This window comes from Podarcis cretensis (genome assembly GCF_951804945.1).
Source record: "Podarcis cretensis genome assembly, chromosome: 3".
NCBI classification, from domain to species: domain Eukaryota; kingdom Metazoa; phylum Chordata; class Lepidosauria; order Squamata; family Lacertidae; genus Podarcis; species Podarcis cretensis.
In genome coordinates this window covers 72,096,308-72,118,025 of record NC_137172.1, presented here as the reverse complement: position 1 = coordinate 72,118,025, position 21,718 = coordinate 72,096,308, and the positions used below count along the sequence as shown (strand labels likewise).

The 21,718-nt window shown below is 39.1% G+C and overlaps 2 protein-coding genes across 8 annotated transcripts in view; one reads left to right on the top strand and one right to left on the bottom strand.

Annotated features, from left to right (window-relative positions):
* Positions 1–11,121, top strand: part of LOC307213428 (uncharacterized protein) — a gene marked incomplete at its 3' end in the record, with an annotated part of 135,387 nt that extends 124,266 nt beyond the window's left edge. The window contains exon 8 of the mRNA XM_079971304.1: positions 10,922–11,121. Coding sequence (XP_079827430.1) covers positions 10,922–11,121 — 200 coding nt within the window. The remainder of the gene's footprint in view (positions 1–10,921) is intronic.
* Positions 1–21,718, bottom strand: part of HS3ST5 (heparan sulfate-glucosamine 3-sulfotransferase 5) — a 147,407-nt gene that overhangs the window by 111,905 nt on the left and 13,784 nt on the right. The window lies entirely within an intron of this gene.

The window sequence follows — 21,718 nt, the reverse complement described above, 5'->3', positions numbered from 1 at the left end:
TGTTCCTATTATTTAACTGTTAAAAAGCAATTGCAAAAAATGTATGTAAATAATGTTGCTTAAATCTTTCTGTCACTGGCCTTCTCAGGCAACAGTAGAAAATACACTTTAAAAGTATGCTGTCAGTAAAATCTTAAATGATATTTTCAAATACAATCTACATTTTTAAGATCCATTATAATTAACATGAAGACAGCAGTTTTCAAAGAAGCATTAAATGCTGCATGATTTGTGTTTTAAAAGTATTTTCCTTATCAACCACTATATCCACCAAATACAGCACTGTAAGCTTTAAAAGACAAATTGTTTAATCTATTGTTCTTTCCGCAGGCTCAGAATAATTAGCAGCTCATTGTACTTAAAAAGGATTCACAATCTTTTCTATACGTAATTATAAAAATCATTATTGTGTGAATGGTGTCTAAGTCTAATGGCCTCCAACAAATTATACTTTTCACCCCAGGAGCAGTGAAGAACAGGATGGCTTGGCTTTTAAAAAACAGAGTATTTCAGTTATAAGAAGGCAATGGCAGAATTTTTTAAAATATGTATTCATACATGGGGACATTTGCACATATTCATTGTTATACAAAGCCGAATATTGTGCCAATTGTTTCCAGAAAATCAATATGAATTCAGTTTATAAAAGTGCCATATAGTATGCCTTTCTTTGTTGCAAACGTGTTGTAAAACCAACCACACTGACTAGCATTCACTAGTCCATGGTTTGTAAACATATTCCAAAGGAACCATTTCTGAGTCAACTTTTCTGCTTTCCAACCCCTAAACATGTACCATGGAATACATGTGGATTGCAGGGGGCTCTGGAGACAGGGAAATTGTGGAGGCTGGAAGTTCAATTCACATGGAGTACTGGCCATGATCCCTACTCTCATTCCAGAAGAACTTAAAGTCATTGCATATGCCTAACTTTCCATGGCAGCTGACATTACAAGTGAAGATTGGTTGAAGCAGGCAAATTGTCCTGGGAAACTGTGTCAGCCATGACTGTCTGCTGTTACTTCTCATGTAGGAACTGAGCGATCCTTTGGACATAGTCTGACAAACACTCTCCTATTCAGAAGCATTTTACAGAGCTTGTCATAACGCCACAAGGAGTGCCAGGGTCAGGGCTTAGTCGTTGTCAAATCTAAATAATGTAATGCTTTGAGACTCATGAATCATTAGTTTAGGTTAAAACATATGACAAGAGTGCCCAGCTGGGTCCAAAGGGTGATCCTGACTATTTAAAGGAGGCCATGGAATGACAAGTCATAAAGAAACCTGCTGGGGATCTGGACGGTGTGAATTACATCTTCAGCCAGTGCTTAACATTTATCTTCCTAGATAAAATGTTCAAGTAGGTCCTTTCCTGCAAACTGATACTGATTTTCTTGATATATTTCAGTCAGGGCACAGACCTTTGCCATTCTCCTGGACCTCCCAGAAGCTTTTAATACAACTTCCCATGCTATCCTTCTGCCACTTACTGGGACAAGGTGGCAGTGTCAGGAGTGCTGGATTGTCTCTGCCAATGTGCTTGCACAGCACTGACCTCCCCACTGCCTCACCCCTCTCCCTGCTGGTAAGTGGAAGCGACTCCACTGCTGGGAGGTCAGGTGCATGGTACACCTGGAATTTTGGGAAGCATATTTCTATCCTTTGTTTTGTCAATATGGCGCTGTGGGTTAAACCACAGAGCCTAGGACTTGCCAATCAGAAGGTCGGTGGTTTGAATCCCCACGACGGGGTGAGTTCCCGTTGCTCGGTCTCAGCTCTGCCAATCTAGCAGTTTGAAAGCATGTCAAGTGCAAGTAGATAAATAGGTACCACTCCGGCGGGAAGGTAAACATCATTTCCGTGCACTGCTCTGGTTGGCCAGAAGCGGCTTAGTCATGCTGGCCACATGACCCGGAAGCTGTACACCAGCTCCCTCAGCCAATAAAGCAAGATGAGCGCCACAACCCCAGAGTCGGCCACGACTGGACCTAATGGTCAGGGGTCCCTTTACCTTTAATTGCCCTTTATGTCTGCTGCCCTGCAGAAAATATTGTCTTAATCAGAAACACAAGCAACATCCACAATGATGCATCCAAGACCTTGAATTTCCCAATTTCACTACAAATAAGACATTTAGGGGCCACAGAAAGTCCTCTGTATGCTGATGTCTAGAAAACATGGCTCTGAAGTCTTGGCCAGACATGAGGACATTTTTAAAATATCTAGAAAGCGAACACTATGGAAACACTAAATAATGTATTAGTCTGCTAATCTATGTGGTACAAACAGCAGAACACCTTCTACCCAAATTTGTATTGGTAGCATTATCCATCACAGAAGGTGACACTGCCATGACAGATGAGAAGTATCTGTTTGGAGCTGCATACTGAGTTGTTTGTACCAATCAAGAATGCTGATCTTCGGATAAAACTTATAGTCAAAGTATTTTGTTAGATGCTTTAAAATTTCTTTATTTTTACTGGGTTTCCATAAGCATCATACTACCTGCAGACAGTATTTAATGATATTTGAGAACTTTTCTTGATCTTTGTTTTACTTGTATAGTTTTTATTGTTATACAGCACTGTAGCACTACTGTGATGTTTAGTGGTTTATAAGTATTCCTAACGAATACATAACTAAATACAGAGACATACTTGTTTATTGCTCACATACAACGTAATCAGAAATAGAGCCACTTCAGGCAGTGAAACACACCACCTCCATCTCCATATAAACATACCAAGGCCTTTGGAAAACATTTCCATGTGGTACCACACAGTGAACAGTATTGTTTGAAATCCACCTCACATAGATGGTCAGATTACATTGAGACTCTGTATCAGAACTGAATATCTCTAGCTCTGGTTGCATGGTGTGGCATCTTACAATGTAGCTGAAATCCTCCATATCATAACCAAATTGAAGAAGATGGGTGGGATTCAAATGGAAGAGGATGGGCAGCATTTTTTTGCTTATTCTCCTTTCCCCCTGTTTTGGACAGTTCCTCAGCTCCCATGAGCTTATTTTCATGGAGCCCTGTATGTGGTAGGGGGAATCAGGGGGGGAAAAATCCCTCCTGTCCTCTTCCATCATCAGCAAACAGCTTCACTGGCTGCAAAGCACAAGGGCAACAATTGGCTTTCACCCTTAAATCATTTTCAGCTGTCTGCATGGGAAGGACATTGTTACATTTGTATCTGTAAAATACTAACCTTCTCAGGAATAAGGCCTGACATCTCTTATGTTTCCTTAACTTCCCCTGCAAAAAGAAGCTTTTCTTTTTAAATAAAACATTGGTGGCTTATTTCTGATCTTATCCCAACGTAAAAAACCACAGAGGCTGAAGGTGTAAATATGTTACCGAAAAAGCCTCTCTTTGCTTACTTGATTCTTGAGGTTAGGTGTAAAAAAAAAACCAGCAACCCCCAGGCAAATAAAACATTTGATGGTAGGTAATTGACTGAGCCTTTTAACAGCTACTGTAAATCTTTACCAGTTTTTACACTGTGGACCATCATGACCATTTAATTACATGATTCATATACAGTGTTGATCAAGGGAGTAGCTATGACCTAGATATATACAACAGGGAACAGGATGTGCAACCGTGCAGCATGTTTCCACAAATTTGTGAGAGAATGGTGTGTAATATTGACTGCCCGACATGGATTTCTAGCCGCCTCGTTCACAGCCTATTTAATATGAATTTATATCACTGGAACAATTTTCATGTTACAGAAGTTTTTTTTCTCAGGGAGAGGAGTGTTCAGTGTCAGCAAGCCTACCCATGTCCCTGATCACATGTTACAGATTAACATGCATTCCATAACATGTGTTGCCATACAAGTGTGATATTTCAAGATCTTGAGCCCAGATTTGTGGCACAACAAAGGTTAGCAAAGGACCACTGAGTCCCAATGTGGATTCAAAAGAAATTTGTTTATTACTACACAGCACCGTTCAGCCATGTGACTTGAATTACCAGAATTATTTGAGAGAATAAAATCATTTGCTGAGAGACAATACACAAGGATATATTTCCTTCATCCCACTCTGTCTGGACCAACAGCTTATGTTTTGCATGTTGCTATTGGAAGGACAGATTGTGAAGCTGAGGCTCCAGTACTTTGGCCACCTCATGTGAAGAGAAGACTCCCTGGAGAAGACCCTGATGTTGGGAAAGATGGAGGGCACAAGGAGAAGGGGGCGACAGAGGACGAGATGGTTGGATAGTGTTTTCGAGGTTACCAGCATGAGTCTGACCAAGCTGCGGGGGGCAGTGGAGGACAGGAGTGCCTGGCGTTCTCTGGTCCATGAGGTCACGAAGAGTCGGACACGACTAAACGACTAAACAACAACAACAAAAATGACAGAAGTAGAGATAGACAGAGGTGGGGAATATTTATGTTTACTATATAAGGATCTGGGAGGGGTGCTAGGAATCTGGCAGGCTGCAACAAAGACCTCAATGCAATGGAGGGAGGGCAATCAAATGCAAATGACACTAGTTAAGAACACATGAGAGCAGAAAGGACATGAAAAATGAGGAAATGGAGGAGACAGGGGATCAGAAGAGTGGTTGATTGGCATCCATCAGTCTTGGGAGACAATGGAGGAGTGCACCCCTGGGGATGAGTGCTGATAATTACGTGTTCTGATTAAAGGACCAGGAGTGGATTTCTTGAGTTTCATAGTGACCTGAGAATCTAAGTCATGCTTTTATATTGGGATTCTTGAAGTGTTTCGGCATGTGTTGCTGGACATAAGCCACAGTCTGCCCCTCATTATTGGCAGGCTGTCCTTCACCCAGGGAACCATGTATGGTGCAGAGCTAGCATTTTCAGAACACTCCCAAAATAGCACAAAAGTTGAGAAATTGAAAAAATGGTACACGTGGTTTCATGATCCCTTTGGATCCTAACTAGACAAGAAAATTACCAATGAGGAGGAGGCAAGGGGGACAGGAAGGGGAGGTACAGAAGGGGAGCTAATTATAGATGAGCAATTTGTCTTAGGAGAAATCCAAGAGTATGGTCTCTTGGAGAAAAACACTTAAAAGCTTTTGTTCCCTGAGGGGAGGGGTTGCTTGTGACAAAAAGCTGATCTTGCATGAGACTGAGACTAGGAGAGGATTGGAGTTGAAGGTCTATCTTTGAGAAAAAGAAAAAGCAACTGATCACAGTGCTCTTTAGAAATACACTTTTATTTTACCAGGTCAAATTGATGATCAGATACAGACACACATTAAGTTGGCAACAGACAAATATATCAGGTGCATTGTCAGGCATTAGAATACAGCTAAAGCAAGTTTATAAAGATAGCTGAAGTGCACCAAAGTTTGCTTCCTCTGTCATGCCTTTATGCCATGCACATTGCATAGTCACATGAAGAGCAAAGCCAAAGGAGCTTGACCTAACAACCACACTGGGCACCTTGGTAAGATTGGGTTGTGGGGTACTGACTCATGCAAAGATAACATTATAACAATATTTAGGTCACCAAAGCATTCACTCCAGTGGACTTAGTGAGCAAAGCCTTCTCTGGAATTCAGTATTTGTAATAGCAGCTCTGCGCATACAAGGAGTGTGTTGAGTCATCCCTAATATTGTTTTGAATGGGGAAGACTTGCCTCTGAATCAGGGCTCAAGCCGGCATTTATTATCATCATAATTATTATTTTTATTTCTAGACCACCCTTCATCTGACAATCTCCTGCAGACATACTTCTCTCTCTCTCTCATCCTCATAATATTTTTTTAAAAAAACTTCAAACACCATAAAATATATTATACAGCAGAATCCAACCATCATCTCTGGGTCATACATGGTGTTTCAGTCTCAGTTTTCCCCAAAGCTATGAAGGAATGCCTATACCTTCAGAAGGTGGCAGAGAAATAGGCAATCTTCATCACTATCACCATATGATTATATATTCTTAGCTGTCTTCAGTCATATTTGCTGCAAGATTTCAGCCACTTGAGCCATCATTTGATTGTTTCATCACCTGTTACTTCCTTCCAAACCAGGGAGCCATCTGAGAATGATCCTATCAATGGCCCCTCCACTTCACTGTTCCACCATGAGATCAGCATCCAACATGTTTGCCAGCATGCCAATTAGAAATTCCCCCAAAGCATTCAGGAATCCTTGGGATCCTGTAGGTTTTCAGGGCCATCCTAGTCAGTTTTCCAACCCTGCAGAGAGAAACTGTGAACAACAATCCAAACTTCATCAATGTTCTGTCCATGACAATAGAGTGACTTGAAACCATGTATGATTGGATCATTCCTGAAATGTTTTATGGCAAATAAAAACAAATGAACAAAACAAGAGTATGACGAGCACATGTGCTGGATCCGCCTTATAGAAAAAGACTCATGATTGCCTTAGTTATCATGAAGTCCAGCACTGAACTTGGAAAGGTAACCCAAAACCCACCACTAAGACCACCTCCATCAGCTCAGGTTAGGGAAGCTGTTGGACAACACACCAACAAAATTTCTGTTCTGTCTCCGAGGCAGCAAGCCCTTCTTGGCTATGTGATAATATTTTTTACAGCAGTCAGGTTAGGAAAGAGTTAGCTATTTAAATAGTCAAACTAAAGAAGATAAAACCTGGGGCAATTTTACCATCCACTCTCCATTTCAAAGCTTTTTATGTGTAGGTTTATGAACCATACCCATTAGACATATGGCCAAATTAGTCTTAAATAGCTAATCTATTTCTAAGTTGGCCATTTCTTTAGATAACAAATCTTTATGTGACTGAATTATTGTTTTTCTAAGAATCTTTATTTTATAGGTGAAACAGGTTTGAGCATTTAATTCTATTTGAAAATGGTTCCTTTAAAGTAATGCACACCCAAAAGACATTTCTGATTGCCATATTTCTTTTAGGGGCATTAAAAATAGATGGTTGGATATACTAATTAAAGCAGCACAGTAGAGAGTATTTAAGCAATTAGAAGTGTTACCAGAAGGACAAGCCTCAAGATATTATTGATAATATTGATTATGTAGCAGATGACTAAGTATGGATGTATATCATTAGAGAAACCTTAGTTCCACTTCTTCCTCTGTTTCTTAAACCTTCTTTAAATAACTTCCCTTGCTTTTCTGTGCTAATTATTAGTCACCAATATACTGATTGACCACCAAGTTTATCCACCTAGAGGCAGTTCAAATACATATGACCCCAGTGCAGAAAGCTATGTAGAAAGCTAAATGTGCACAGCATAATTTTTGATCCTCACTTTCTAGAACTTGCTTCACTAGCTGCCCATTAGACCCAGTGAAGCAGCAATGCAGCACAAGGAACCGCTGTCAGAAATAATAGCCAGGACCAAACTACATAACAGAGATGGTATTCAACTAAGTTTTAAATGGAGTACAGTAAACTAACTTAGGCATCTGCATCACTTTTCAAGTACAGTTTCTGAGTAGAACTTAGCTGAATACTACCCCAGGATTTCAATGTTTTCCTCCTTTGCCATCACCCATACAAATTCCCCCTAAAACTGCTTTTTTTTATATGGTAAAGAAAGTTACCATGAGGCAAATGGAGTTCTTTCCATGTGAAATAGCAGCATATCACCAGCACTGTGACATGGGAGGAATCCTCTTCTTCATGAGTCATGGCCCCCATACTAATCATGAAGGCCCCTGCAGCTGCTATTTCAATTTTTAAAAACAAAACAAACCCAGCACACAAATACTCCAAAAGACTTATTAGATTATGCCTTTAAGAGTTTTTTGTTTTGTGGTATATTGAGAAAAATGAATACTACTGTCAGCATTCACTGGAAAAAATCAAAACTATCCAAACATGTAAATACATGTTTGGACATTCAGAACATGGAGTAAGGGTATATCCCTTGGATAAGGGAGCAGACAGGTGCATCTCAAGTTTGCAGGTAACATGAAATTGGGAAGGTTGTCTAGCATCATAGAAGAGAGAATCAAGATTCAAAACGACTAGCGGTAACACTGGACCGCAACCAACAAGATGAAATTTTACACAGATAATGTCATGCATTTAGGGCCAAAACATTAAAGGCACAAAAGTATAATTGGGCAAGCCTAACTTGACAGCATTACTTGCAGAAAGGATCTAGGTGTCTTGGTGGACCACAACCTGAAAACAAGCCAGTGCATAGCTGCAAAAGAAGTAAATGTACTATTAGTTTGCATTAACATAAATATGGCATCCAGATCATGGGGAATAACAGCTCCACTCTGTTCAGTAATGGTCAGAGTGAAGCACAGGGCACATCTGGTCTACTGTGTCCAGTTCTGGGTGCAACATTTTAAGAAGGACATTACAAACTAGAGCATGTCCACAGGATAGTAATAGGCATGGAAACAATGAGAAATGATTGAAAGAGCTGGATATATCTACTCTGGAGATCAGAATATTAAAGCAAGACATGCAGAAGATAGAACAGACTTATTATCTGTTGCCCCAGAAGACATGACTGCTGCCAGTAGATGGAAATTGCAGACAAGCATTTGCTGGCGAAATATTAGGAGACATTTCCCAACTGTAAGAGTAGTTAAACAGTGGTGCAAATTGCCTTGGGATTTGGTGTGCTCTCTTTCACCAAGCAGAGGCTTGATCTCAGGAATGCTGTAGTTGCATTTTGAATTATAAATCCTGGACTGAGCAGGGGGTGTGGACTTAGGGCACATGTGCCCTTGAAAAGACATGATGCTCAGAATAATAGCTATGTGGGGGAAGGACTACAGTTACCAGGAACTGGGTATGGATGTATGCGACTCTATTCCCCAAGACTTCCACTTCGATAATTAAATGGACTTCCGGGTTAGCGCTGTCGATTAATGGCGGATTCCCTCCGAGCTCCGGAGGGAATCGGCTCCGCAGGATTGGGTCTTGTCCGCGCCGGCGACGCGGGGACCCTTAAAAATCACAGGCGCTGATGCCTGTGAGCGTGGTGACTCGGCGGGCACCATTTGCGCCCCCCCCAAACCGCGAAGGAGCCTTTTTAAAGGCTCAGGAACGGGGACGGGGGACGGCGCGGTGCTGTGAGTCGATTGCTCCTTCTGCGGAGCGAAGCCGCATGCCATTGTCGGAGAAGCGCTGACTTTTTCCTTGGAACATTTGGACTCAAAAACAAGAACCCGTGAGTAAATATGGAATTTGGAACTCAAACAAATTTTTGTTGAATTGGGAACGAGCGGGGAAGGGTCAAAAAGGAAGTCGCCCCCCCCTCTGAGTAGATACTCTAGCGCAAAGAGCTTGCAACTTAAGGTCGAGAGAACTCTTTTTTATATATATATATATAAAAAAAACCTTCACGGCTTGACGCTATAAATTTTACTGGAGGATGAACCTAACGTTAGGAGCTAAAGTTTCACCCCCCCAGAACCCGGGGGCGTCCCGCGAGAGAACCTGTTGAGGAACCATTGAAGATTTTGACAGCTGTCAAAATAGCTGTCAAAAGGAAAGGATAAAGGGAACTTTGTCTTTGTTGCATCTGCTGGCTATATTTGTTGCAATTTCTGGAAAATAAGGGAGAACAGCTACAAATTAACTTGCTGACTGGTTTTTAAACTGAAAGACATTGAAGGATTAAAATTCCCCCTTCTGGGGGACAGAGACACTACAAGAATGGCTGAAAGAAGCAAAAATCAGACTAAACTCAACAAAATACTGGCTCTCCTGGGAAAGTTACAAGATCAGACAGATGTTTTGACTACAAATGCGAACACTCTGGCCCTGGCAGTAAACAACATTGTTGAAGCTGACAGGGAGTGGAGGCAAGAAGTTTATACATATCAACAACAAGAGGAATTTGAGAGCCATGAGACTATGGAAGAGACACACGTTGTTTTTGAGGAAAAGGAAGGTGGACTGGTAACTTTGCAGATGTCAAGGGAGAATTACAGTTTGGGGCCTGGCATGCAGACAACAAAGGAGAATAAAAATTTGAGGTGGAAAGTTTGGGCTGAGTTGGAAATTGTAAATTCGAGAGTGGAGCACCTCATTAGCATTAATTTTAAATATGGAGGGCCAACTGAAAAAATCATGGATCTTGTTGGGTCAGAGCCCCTTCGAGCCTTGGGGCTTAACCTAAAGGACTATCCAAGAGGCCGGCAGAGAGGAACTAAGGATGACTTGAGAGCCTCGGATGTGAGATCTCCAGGTTAAACAGTATTGACTGATGAACATTTATTGGGGACCAAACCGGGAAAGGGGGGTTGGAGTTTGGTAATCCAAAGGGTACAGAGTTATTAATTACTTTGTTTTAATTTGTTTTGTTATTTGTATGGAAGTTGGGAAAGCCGTGGAAGGGAAATATTGACTGACTTTAAGAAATATGTTAAAGAATAAGAAATGATGCATAAGATGTTTAAGATTAGATAAGTTAAAATTGGTGTCTAAAATGGTGAAAATGAAAGGAAAATGAGGAATGCAAAAATAATTTAATGGAAGAATGAGGAAAGGTAAAATTACAGTATGTTAAAATCATTAAGTCTAAGGTTGAGAATTAAGTAATAAGGATTTGCAGGATTAATAACTTGAACTGGAATACAAGAAGGGGAGGGGAGAGGAGGTCTAAGAAAGAAGTTATATGAAAATAAGCAATTGAAATCTCATTTGTTTTTAATTGTTTTTTTCTAAATTTTTGTATTTTTTGTTATTTTTTCTTTTTTTGTGTGTCTATGTTTATTATTGAAATGCTAATAAATATTTATTAAAAAAAAAATGCAACATTTACATCAACAAATAAACGACTAAAGCAAGCTTTTCAAAGGTGTGTTATATTGTCTTAAAATGTCCTTAGAGAATTAACCGAAGGCTTCATGTGATTCATTTCCAGGATGCGAAATCAAGCTGCCTTGTGTCAGTAATACAAATTTTCAGAATTAATACTATAAAATGATTTGTTTTTCCACAGAATTAAAACAGAATTCAACAGTGAAATTTCTGCAGGGGCGAGTAAAGGGCCTGGTGCAGGTTAGGAAGACTAGTGTGCGTGAGAAAGAACATGAAAATACATATATGTGGAGAAAGGAATTTTCACTTGGAATTTTGGTATGTGATATGCTGAATGGAAAAGAAAGAATACAAATTTACAAGCACTATACTAAAAAATAAATCTAGTTTTGTTGTTGTTTTATTCTTATTTCAATCTTCTCTCTAGTATTTCCTGATTAATTGCTGGTGTTTTAAATATAAGCACAAATATTTCTATTTTAAATATCTTGCCTTCACTTTGCTGAATTTTAGGGAAACACTAACCTGAATATCATACAGGAATGATATTACCTGGTTCAGAAGACAAATTCATCCAGGTCAAAATTTGGGATAGAACCACATTCTGAACCAATGCATACACAATCACTTCCTCAGACATCTTTCAAATACTTTAATATTTTACATTAACTTTTGGGCAGAAAAACAACAAAGATTGGGTTAGAAAGTTCCTAACACATATGCCAACATTTTAGATGGATTGTTCTCTGTTGCAGAGAACTGAAATAATTAGGGTTTCTTTGGGACTTAAGCTTATTTGGGTCTTTATGTGCTTATCCATATTAAAACATTTATTAATTTATGGGGAATTTGTGGGCTAATTTAAGCCTTGACTTTTCTTCCCAGTTACACCAAGCTAATTGACATTAAAATGGAATGCAGTGAAAACTCCATTGTTGCCTGCCTGATACATTATAATCAGGAAAGGTCATTACAAATATCTAATGCTCTTGTGTGAACATTCTGTCAAAAGATACTTGAGGGGGGAAATCAGGATGGGCTTGTTGCAAATTAATTACTTGAAGCTACGGATGTATTTTATGTCCCTGTGTGTTAAAAGGTCATCAGTTTGCATTTATCTATTTGTTTAAACAAATTGTGATTCTGACACCACTTTGTGCCCAGACTTTTGACGACAGTGATGTTCAGTTTAAAGTCCAGGTTGCTCAGTTTAATAGGTATTCCTCTTTATGAGAGGTTTGTGCTCTTGATCATGCCTTATTCATTGCATAAATCACCTTCAAGAAATATGTTCTGCTCTCACTTTCCAATCTTGTTTGGAGCTGTTGCTAACAGCTTTTAATTTGGGAAGTCTATCTCTGAGTTGACTGCGCCTCAGTGGTTTCAGCTCAATTGTTTCCCTAGCCAGCAGAGCATTTCATTTTTCCTGAAGGTCACTACAGGCTGCCAAGGCTTTGAAAGCACACCCACATTTTCATTGATGCTGCAATACAACTTTGCAGTACCATTAGGATAAAAGGAAGTGGGCATGCATGTGTGTGACTTCTCCTATCAACAATTACATAATTTATTATAATTCAAAATAAACAAGGCTAGCAGTGAAGGATAAATTGCAAATAGTATGGCTTCTTGCATTTGTCTTTACTTTTCTTCCATTGAAATCATAAGATTGTGTGTGTGTGTTTCTACTGGATTGGCTGTGTGCTGAAAAGAAGTATACAGTGGTACCTCGGGTTACATACGCTTCAGGTTACATACGCTCCAGGTTACAGACTCCGCTAACCCAGAAATAGTGCTTCAGGTTAAGAACTTTGCTTCAGGATAAGAACAGAAATTGTGCTCCGGCAGTGTGGCAGCAGCAGGAGGCCCCATTAGCTAAAATGGTGCTTCAGTTTAAGAATGGTTTCAGGTTAAGAACGGACCTCTGGAACGAATTAAGTACGTAACCCGAGGTACCACTGTAAACTGACTCATAATATCACTGGCTTAGGCAAGTGGCTGTTTCAACCATGGTACTACAAATTTGCACCAACAGAAGATGCAGTTAGCTGCAGATAGATCAGGGGTGCACAACCTGTGGCCCTCCAGATGTTGAATGACACCTCCCATCATCCCTGATCACTGGCTATTCCAGCTGGGGCTGGTGGGAGTTTTAGTCCAGAAACATCTGGAGGGCCACAGATTGTGCACCCCAGAGATGGATGAAGGCTCCCAGCAAAAGAATAGCACAGTGGCCATCTGTTGGAGGGTAGATGCCATTAGCTGCAATAGAGAATGGAATTGATTCTTCCCCATCCCCATCTTTCTCTCTACCCCCTCTCTCACACAAACACATACTTAAATGATAAATTAAGTGCTAAAAAAGTAACACTTGTTTTGAAGTAAGCTAAAAACAGCAAAACTGTTATTTCTACTTGCCTATGTGCTAGTAATCCCTGGGTCTCTTATTCCCAGGCCACACTGTTGGGAATTTTAGAAGGCAGAGGTAGTGGTGTTGGAAGGACCTACTTTTTGTTGTGCTAATGGTTGGGAAGCTTTGTTAGGAGCTGGTCACACAGACCAAAAGCAATTGAGGAAAGTAGCCTTTCCCCATTGCTCATCCACAGCAACCGTGTTTCAAATACTGTATGTATGTCCTACCTCTAAACATATGGTTATACTAAGCTACTGTAGCTAACAGTCACTGATAGGTCTATCACCCTATGAAGACACCTAAACCAGTGGCTATCAACACATCTTCTGTCAGAGCTCCATAAATTACTTATGCATTGTGTAAGGAAGTGAATATATTGCCAATCAATTTCATTGGGTGACCCTAACAGCTTTATCAGAGGAGCTGTTTTGCACACCGTATATAATTTAATAAATGTATCAAATCCTTCCTTCATCAAATTTTCCCTAGGCCAAAAAGTCTTTTAGCATTTATTTTTGCCATTTTGGCCCATACCACAGAACTTGTGGGGCAATATAAACTGCAAATGATGGCTGGTGATTAAGCTAAGTCTCAATTTGTAGAATCCTCAATAAACATGTAAGAGGAGCCTATTCCTCTAAATCAGAAAAACACACACATACATATTCACCAAATTTCATTTAGATTTTAAAACTCATGTACTCAATTACTATCACAATTAGCAATTTTAGGCTAGATTTAAATTTAGCATACATTAGAATGAGATTTTTGTGCTTGAGAGAGAGATACCAACATTAGCATGGGATGAATCTAAACTAATTATCAGATCTTTGGCTTTTTAAACTATAATTAAAATACTGGAAGGCTTTTGTTCAAAAGCATGTAGATTCTTCAATACCATTTTATTTTAAAAATGTTGAAGTGGCAGAGAAAATTAGACCTTTCAGAGCATCAGAGATATGATCCAAGTACAGTATCAGCAACCAAATGTGGTTGCAAGTGTTCATATACATATTTTTCAAGAACTATAAAACTTACCTGTTAATATGCTTTGGTTTAACAGGCTATTACTTCTCCTGAATGAGCACAGTGATACATATTGAAATGTGCCTGCTTGTTTAGTGGCGCTTATGGTACAGTCAAAAGCCCATATTAGATATACCTTTTTATATATGTAAATAAAACTCCCTCACACTTTATAAACAGCAAGATAAATAGGTAGCTTATTGATGTAGTAACACTGGACAGAAACTGATAGAAACTGCCTGAAATCTAAAGGTAATATTTTGCTTCCACCAGTTCTAATGGTCAAATTACACAAGACATTACTCATGTGATTATCCTTGATTGCAAGGTATTTCTTCCACAAATAATCAGCAAAGATGGGCAGATATGGACTAGGACTACATCTTAGGATAAGAGGATCCTAATCTACATTGACACCTGCCATTTGCTTTATGAAGAAAAGCAGAAAAGGGGAATCCAGAACAGGATTACAACAGTAGGCAAAGGGTGAAATTCCCCACTCCCTCAACCCAGCACATACCCCTGTATTTTGTTCTTATGGAGGGAGATTGCAAGATTAATGGACATTTAGTAATGGTATCAACGGATTATGTTTGTTACTGAAGAGTTAAGTGGTAATTGTCGGAGTAATGTAGTAGAGTGGAAAGCAAGGTTTGTTTTCTCAGTTTCAGAGGGTTGAGAATGACTGTTTGGCTGCTCTAAACTTTATTTCACTTTCTTCATCTATCACGTCAGAAGACAGACAGATACACCTGCACAGATCTAAATGATTGGGTTTCCAGTCACATATACCGTACTTTCTCCTTCCCAAGCTCAACTTCTAGATGGTTCCATTGAGACAATAATTACATTTTAATTTCCCATTACCAAAATGCCAGAAGTTTCCAAAGCATTTTTAAATAGCAGCCATTGATCACAAAAGGAAACCTATTTATGTTAAGTGGATAGAAGAGGAAGGCAGAGAGCACTCTTTCATTTCCGCCCTTTCCCTTTGTAAACATGTATCCTCAAATACCATTTAAGTTCACTATAGAACTTGACTTCTAGAAAAGAAGTATATTTTGCACACCACAGAGATTTACTTCTAAAAAGAAGTATAATTTTCACACATGAATTTATAGCACATGATCTCATGCGTTAGTGTGATATGCCTGTCATAGTCAGCTTTCATTAATACACAACAAACACAATGAGAAACCTGCATTTGCTACCATATATAGTGGCTACATTCATATGCCACAATAAATTATCGTTTATCATGATTGTAATGACCTTTGGGCTCACATACTTTCCCTCTCTTTCTTCGCTGCAGCCATGAAGAAATAGCTCAGTGCTATGTCTGAACTGTAAATTGTGCTTCAGCTTTACTTTGCTTCGTTGAAACAATCCAGCTTCACAACCCATAGGTTGAAGTCAGCTTATTCAAACAGACCATAGTTAAGATTAATCACAGTTTGTTGGGTTCATAAGTTACAAGAAGTTGTGGTAAATCAAATATGGAAGCAAAAGCTTTTCCTCACAGCCAAGTCAGAGCAGGAGCGGAGAAGCGGGAGTGCATGAACTAGACTCATTCCCATGGTTTATTGTGGCGTTGAGTAAGGTGAAACCATTTGCTCTCTTTCCTTTTTCTGTATTGAAATTAGTTTGTTACCATCATTGTTCCTCATTATTTTTGCTTTCACTAGACTGAGATACAAGTCTTACATTACTTCGCTAATCATTTTCATGACAATACACAGCTATGCTTAGGAAAACTCTAGCATTTTGGCTCAAGTTCAAACACGGGTTATATTTTCACTAAATGAATATACAATTTATGATGTGACCACCCAGGAATCCAGCAAAAATGGCTGCATAGAAAATACGGCTTTTAACTGAAGGTCAAATAAAATTATGATGAATATTTCAAGTGGTCAATTTAAAGAGGGCATTGCTGAGGGAAGGAGTACCTAAGGTCTGGAAACTGAAAACTGATTTTCCAGAGTGCACCCGTTCTGCACTGGATATCATTAAATTGATTGGTAGTCATCCTTAATATCACTCTTTCCTTAAACAAAGCTTTCTGCCTGAGTTTTTCTTCTTTTTCACTGCTTTTTAACAGTAGTTAGAAAGAAAGAAAAATGGGAACTCTGATCCAGTAATAGTTTAATATAGCAGGACATCACAAACAATAAACCAAGGGGGGAAATCAGTGTAGTGGCCTCAAATAAGACATTAGTATATGCATCCTAATTTGCAATGTGAAATTAATGAAAATGCATACCTTCAACTGCATGAAGAAGGGGCAACAGAATCACACTGTATTGCATGTCTATTTTTGTATTAGACATGTGCACTCACATGCAGGCCCAATGATCCAAACCTGTCCATGTAAGTGGGATGGCTTAAAGACCACAAAAAGTTTAGAATCCGTCTTCATAGTACATAAATAAATCCCCCCTGAAAGAAGAGTATGACTCAACATGACTCAAATCATGTTGAATTTTATCATTAGAGCATACCTCTGGTTCAATCCTCTTTTTTAAAAAAATGATAATGAAGCAAAAATATAACCTTACTGGATTACAGTAATATATTTTTCAAGAATTAAGGTTCACAACATTATTCTAGGTAATTCATTTACATTGCATTTCCTCTGTATTGGTTTATGCCTGAGTCTCCTCCTGCCCACCCCCAGGGGATGGGTTAGGAAACAGCCTAGAAGTGAAGAAGGAACCACCAGAGACCCAGGTTTCTGAATGATTTCCTTATTGACTTGCCCCTCTTCCCACACCTCCTCCCACAGCTCATTTACTCTTCTTCTATCCTGGGTGGACTTTTTATACTGCCTGAATCATATTGTGGCACGGATAACAAGCAGCAATAAGAAAAAGGAAGTGGAGGCAACATTAAGTAGCCCACAACAGTAAGTTGATTTAAATTTTGTGACCATGTTTCCCATTTTACAGAGAAATGACTTTTGTATGACATATCCTGTATACAATGGGATGTCTGGTCCAAGTCCACTATGAAGTTAAAGAACCATAAGAAAGCAGAGGCCCTGGAGTTGGCCATGAATGTTTATCAGACTAAGCAGGCACAAAAACCACCTTGTCACAGTCTTCTCTACTGTAGTGATATGTACCATGTGCTTCTTTCAATTATAGGATCATATCAAAATTTCATGTGAATCTGTGTACTCTTTCGTTCTCTTATTGGTGATGCACTGATAGTCTCCATATGGTTACAGAATAGGCTGCAACACTAACAGGTTGACAGAATTAGGTGCAGAAAAGAAAGGTACAGAAAAGGAAAGTTCTGCAGAGGCAGCTTATCTAGAGCAAGCCCAGCTCTCTCCTTTCCTTGCAGCAAGACCGCATGCTGGGTCTGTGCTTATTTTTAATATTCAAATTTGCACTTGAAACCATTAAAAGGATGTTTATTTTGCTGCTTTAATGTGAATGCATGCATGTGAAACTTTGTTTTATAGGAACAAACACTTTCCTATTTGCTTAATTATCTAGAGGTATTCTATAGGTTAATTTATCATGTAGAATTCAAAGGGGTACATAATAATGAGGGAAGCCACAGTTATACTTAGTTCGTATTAACTGCTTCCATAATGTATTGGTAGAAAGTATTAATATTTCTTTCAGATTTAAGTTCAGCTTAATACACAATATTCTGGCACGGCTGCTGAACACTAAATGTCATGTAGCTACTTTAACTTCTATTTACACAACTTCCTACCACAGTGGCAAACTGAAGTATGTTTGCAACCACACAAGGAAATGAAGAAGCAAGTTGCAAAAGAACTGGGCCATATTAAAACTCAATATTTAAACCCAAAAATGATTTGCAAAGCAGGAAGAAGGTGCAAGACCTAACTAATAACTAAACTGTGGGCAAGCCAACCCTGCCCAGGGCCCGGGCCTGGGGTATCACATCCTCTACTCCCTCCCTTTCACATGCAAGTGTTACAGGTGGGTCCCATAGTTGCTTCCTAACCTTGTCATCATGTCCCACCGTCCTGAAGGCAGGATCAGGACTACACCCCTCCCCTGTCCAAGGGTGTTCACCAAACCTTAACTTCCTCATAACCAACCTGCCAATGTGCCTATTAGTCTTTATAATGACTACCCCACCCCTGCTAATACCCCCACCACATCAGTACAGATTAGGGAAATAAACCTGATAGCAAAGCTGAACCCTACCAGTCCCCGCAAAGGTGACCAGACACTAGCTTCACTGCCAGTAGGGTGGAAGGTGGGTAGCCTGACAGGTGAAGATGCCATGAGAGAGTTAAATAGCACCCACATCAGCCCTTCACTCTCTGCAATGTTGGTGCAGCATGTGCCTGTACATTGAATCCACTTGCCAGACCCCTCCATTCCCTGAGTGGCTGCAAACCTTTTGTACATAGCCTTGAAGACCTGAACTCAGTTTCTCCACTGTGATCAGTTTGTATTGGTCTCTTAGATTTAGTTAAGGGCTTTGACTCAAGGCAGTGCTTGTTACAGTAATCTGTCCTCTTTCAGAGGTCTGGAAGCTTGTGGAACACAACAAACCAGTCTGATGAGAATTTATAATGAGCATGACTGGAATTTATGGCTACTCACATAGAATGGCTACTTGCATAGAATTCTGCAACCATACAATTATGCTTCATATAAGCGTATATGCCCCACTGTCAGCAACAAACATGTACCTTACTCACATTCTTTTTGTTAGAGTATTGATCAAGAATGGGAAAGATCCAGTTTCAAATGCTCATTCAGAGCCACAAAGTTCACTCGGTGGTTTTTCGTCAGTCATTATATTTCAGTCTAACCTACCGCATAGCATTGTTGTGAAGATAAAAGAGGAATTGATCCAAATATGCTACTTTGAGATTCCTGGAGGAAAAACAAGGTATAAATAAAAAAAAATAATGCTGGCCTATTTATTGCTAAGGTTGTGCCTGGCCTGCATGACTTCAGACTATAAGTGGAGGAAATGAGAGCTAAACATGCATTCTATTAGTTTGCCAGAAGTAGCTTTTACATCACATGAAAGCTCAAATATAATACAGAATTTAACAATTGGGAAACCTTGGGGCAATGGAATAACCTGCCCTGTGAATGCAGCCAATATCCTGCCCAGTAGCATACATTTAGCTAATTCTGTGCAGCTAATTTCTCTCAAGTAAGTGAAAAAAGGATTGCATCATTTCCCCCCACAGCATAGTTAAAAGTTTCATTAAAAACTATGCATATTATAGTGTCAATTCATTATTTTGTTGATATACAAATGCAGCCTGCCCCAGTGAATGCCTAGGCACGGTTTGTTTGCTTGCTTGCTTATACTTTATGTATGTATTGTATTTATAAGGTACCTTTCATCCATGGACATAAAAGTTGGCACAACAGGGTACCCAAATAGTCTCTGACCAGGCACAGACTTTCAGCAAGCTTGCTTATTCATGTGATTTCACACCATGTCCTGGTTTGAACTTTTGTCCAATTCAGTTTAAAGTGTTATCTTTCCTACTTTGTTATCAATTATAAACAAAGGGAAGCACTACAGCCTGTTTTTACATACTTATCTGGATGGACACCTACAGCCATTCATACTGCAAATTTAGAATATTGCCCTGAGAATTCTGCCAGGCTTATTGAAATCTGCCAGCCAGACTTCATTGTTTTATTGTAAAAAAACCAAGCAAAATGGTGTAAATTGTGACTTTGCCTATAAATGAGGTAAGCCACAGCACTTGGCTATAAGTTGATCTAGCCTTCAACCCCAAACACAATTTTATAAAAGTTCCATTAAAATCAATAGGATTTACTTGCAAGCAAGCATGTTTAAGATTGGGGATTGACTTCAATGTGACTAAATCTCTTAAATCCAAGTAATCCTTTGTAACTGGTTTGTGGATTAGGCTGCCTTAAACCATATGCAAGCACAGCCTTCTCTTGTAGAGCTAGCTCTATTCCAAAACAGCAGACTTGCTGAAACAGACTCACTATGCACAGTTTCAGTGCAGTTTCCTAAAAGCATTTTATGGACATGAAACTAACAAAATGTAACACAATGAATGTAACATATTTTGGACCCACAGGAAGTATAATTTTCTCTGAGCTTCACTGCAAAACCCATACTCTGCTGGCACTGGTGAAGCAATTGTTAGCAAGAAGTGGGGAAAGGAATGTATTTTCAACTGAAATTGCAAAGAGAATAGTAGCAGAGCATAATTATTTAAATGAAATTTGGCCCAAACACAAGAACTAGCACCACCAGTTTGGCAAAATATGTTACACATATTTTATAGGGAGCTCAGATCAGACAGGCTGCCAGTTCCAGTTTCATGCCATGTACAAACCCTACAACCAGGGCTATAGCACACCAATTTAGGCACATTTGACTCTCGTTTCAAAATAAAATTGCAAGTGCTGAAACAGTGGTACTTGACAGTCTCCTGAAAGCTTCTGTGGCAGCTGTGGAGAGGGCTGGAACATGTAGAGTGTGCTTTAAATCCTGTACATTTTTGTAGTGCAAAAGTACAAAAAAATTAAAAAGGAGAGCCATACGTCAATGGTTGTGTACATCATTTGCCTACAGATGTTCCCTGAAACATACATGAGTATAACTGACACTGTACAAGATAAAATCCAATGGAAAAAATCACGAATGAGAATGAAAAGACACTTCCATTGTTTGATGAAACAGGCAGACATTACAACTCTATTCATGTTACTCTGGCTAAGACATCTACTCTGCAACACGGTTTGGATTTACTTAGTTTTAATTTCTACTATTTATGTTGTTGTAATCTTGGAACTGTAGGGTAGAGGGTGGATGAAAGCAAAACAATGATAATAATAAATACAACCAACCCTAAACTTTGGACAGTCAACCTATATTACAGGTGGCTTTTCTATTCCTCAGACAGAAGTATATTTTGCTGCACAACCCAATACTTTCATGGAATGTCAACATCTATAATAAAGTCAGCACCACTTTTCATATCTATTCAGCATATGACTGAGACAGGTATGACTAGAAAATTAAATACAAAACGAAAAGAGAAATGAAATACTTTAAAGTGTCTGATATCTCTGCCTGTCAAAACTTTTGACAACAGTTTTCTTTGCCTTACAAATTAAATTGTGGGCAAAGGGTTTTTTTTTAACCATACCTTGATTAAAATTTGTTAGAGGCATTATAGGAACCAGATGAAAATGATTTGAAGAAAGCCAGTTAGCTGCCCTTATCTAATAAATTTCTGTGCATGCTGCACAACAGGTAACCATTTATATTGTCTTTTTATGTCCAGAAGGCTGTAACAAGTTTATCTAATTTCATTGATTAGTCGTGGTTGTAATTTTTTTAATAATGGATCATCACAGATTAATATAACCAGATTAAAGAAATGCAATTTTTTATTAATTATTGATCTAAGCTATGGGGAGATTCCAAACAAAATAAGTGTAAGAGAAGAGAAATTGATAGCCCAGCTGTGTCTTTATCTGGACAGGGACAGCTTCTAGGTTGGATTACTGCAACACACTATGTAGGGCT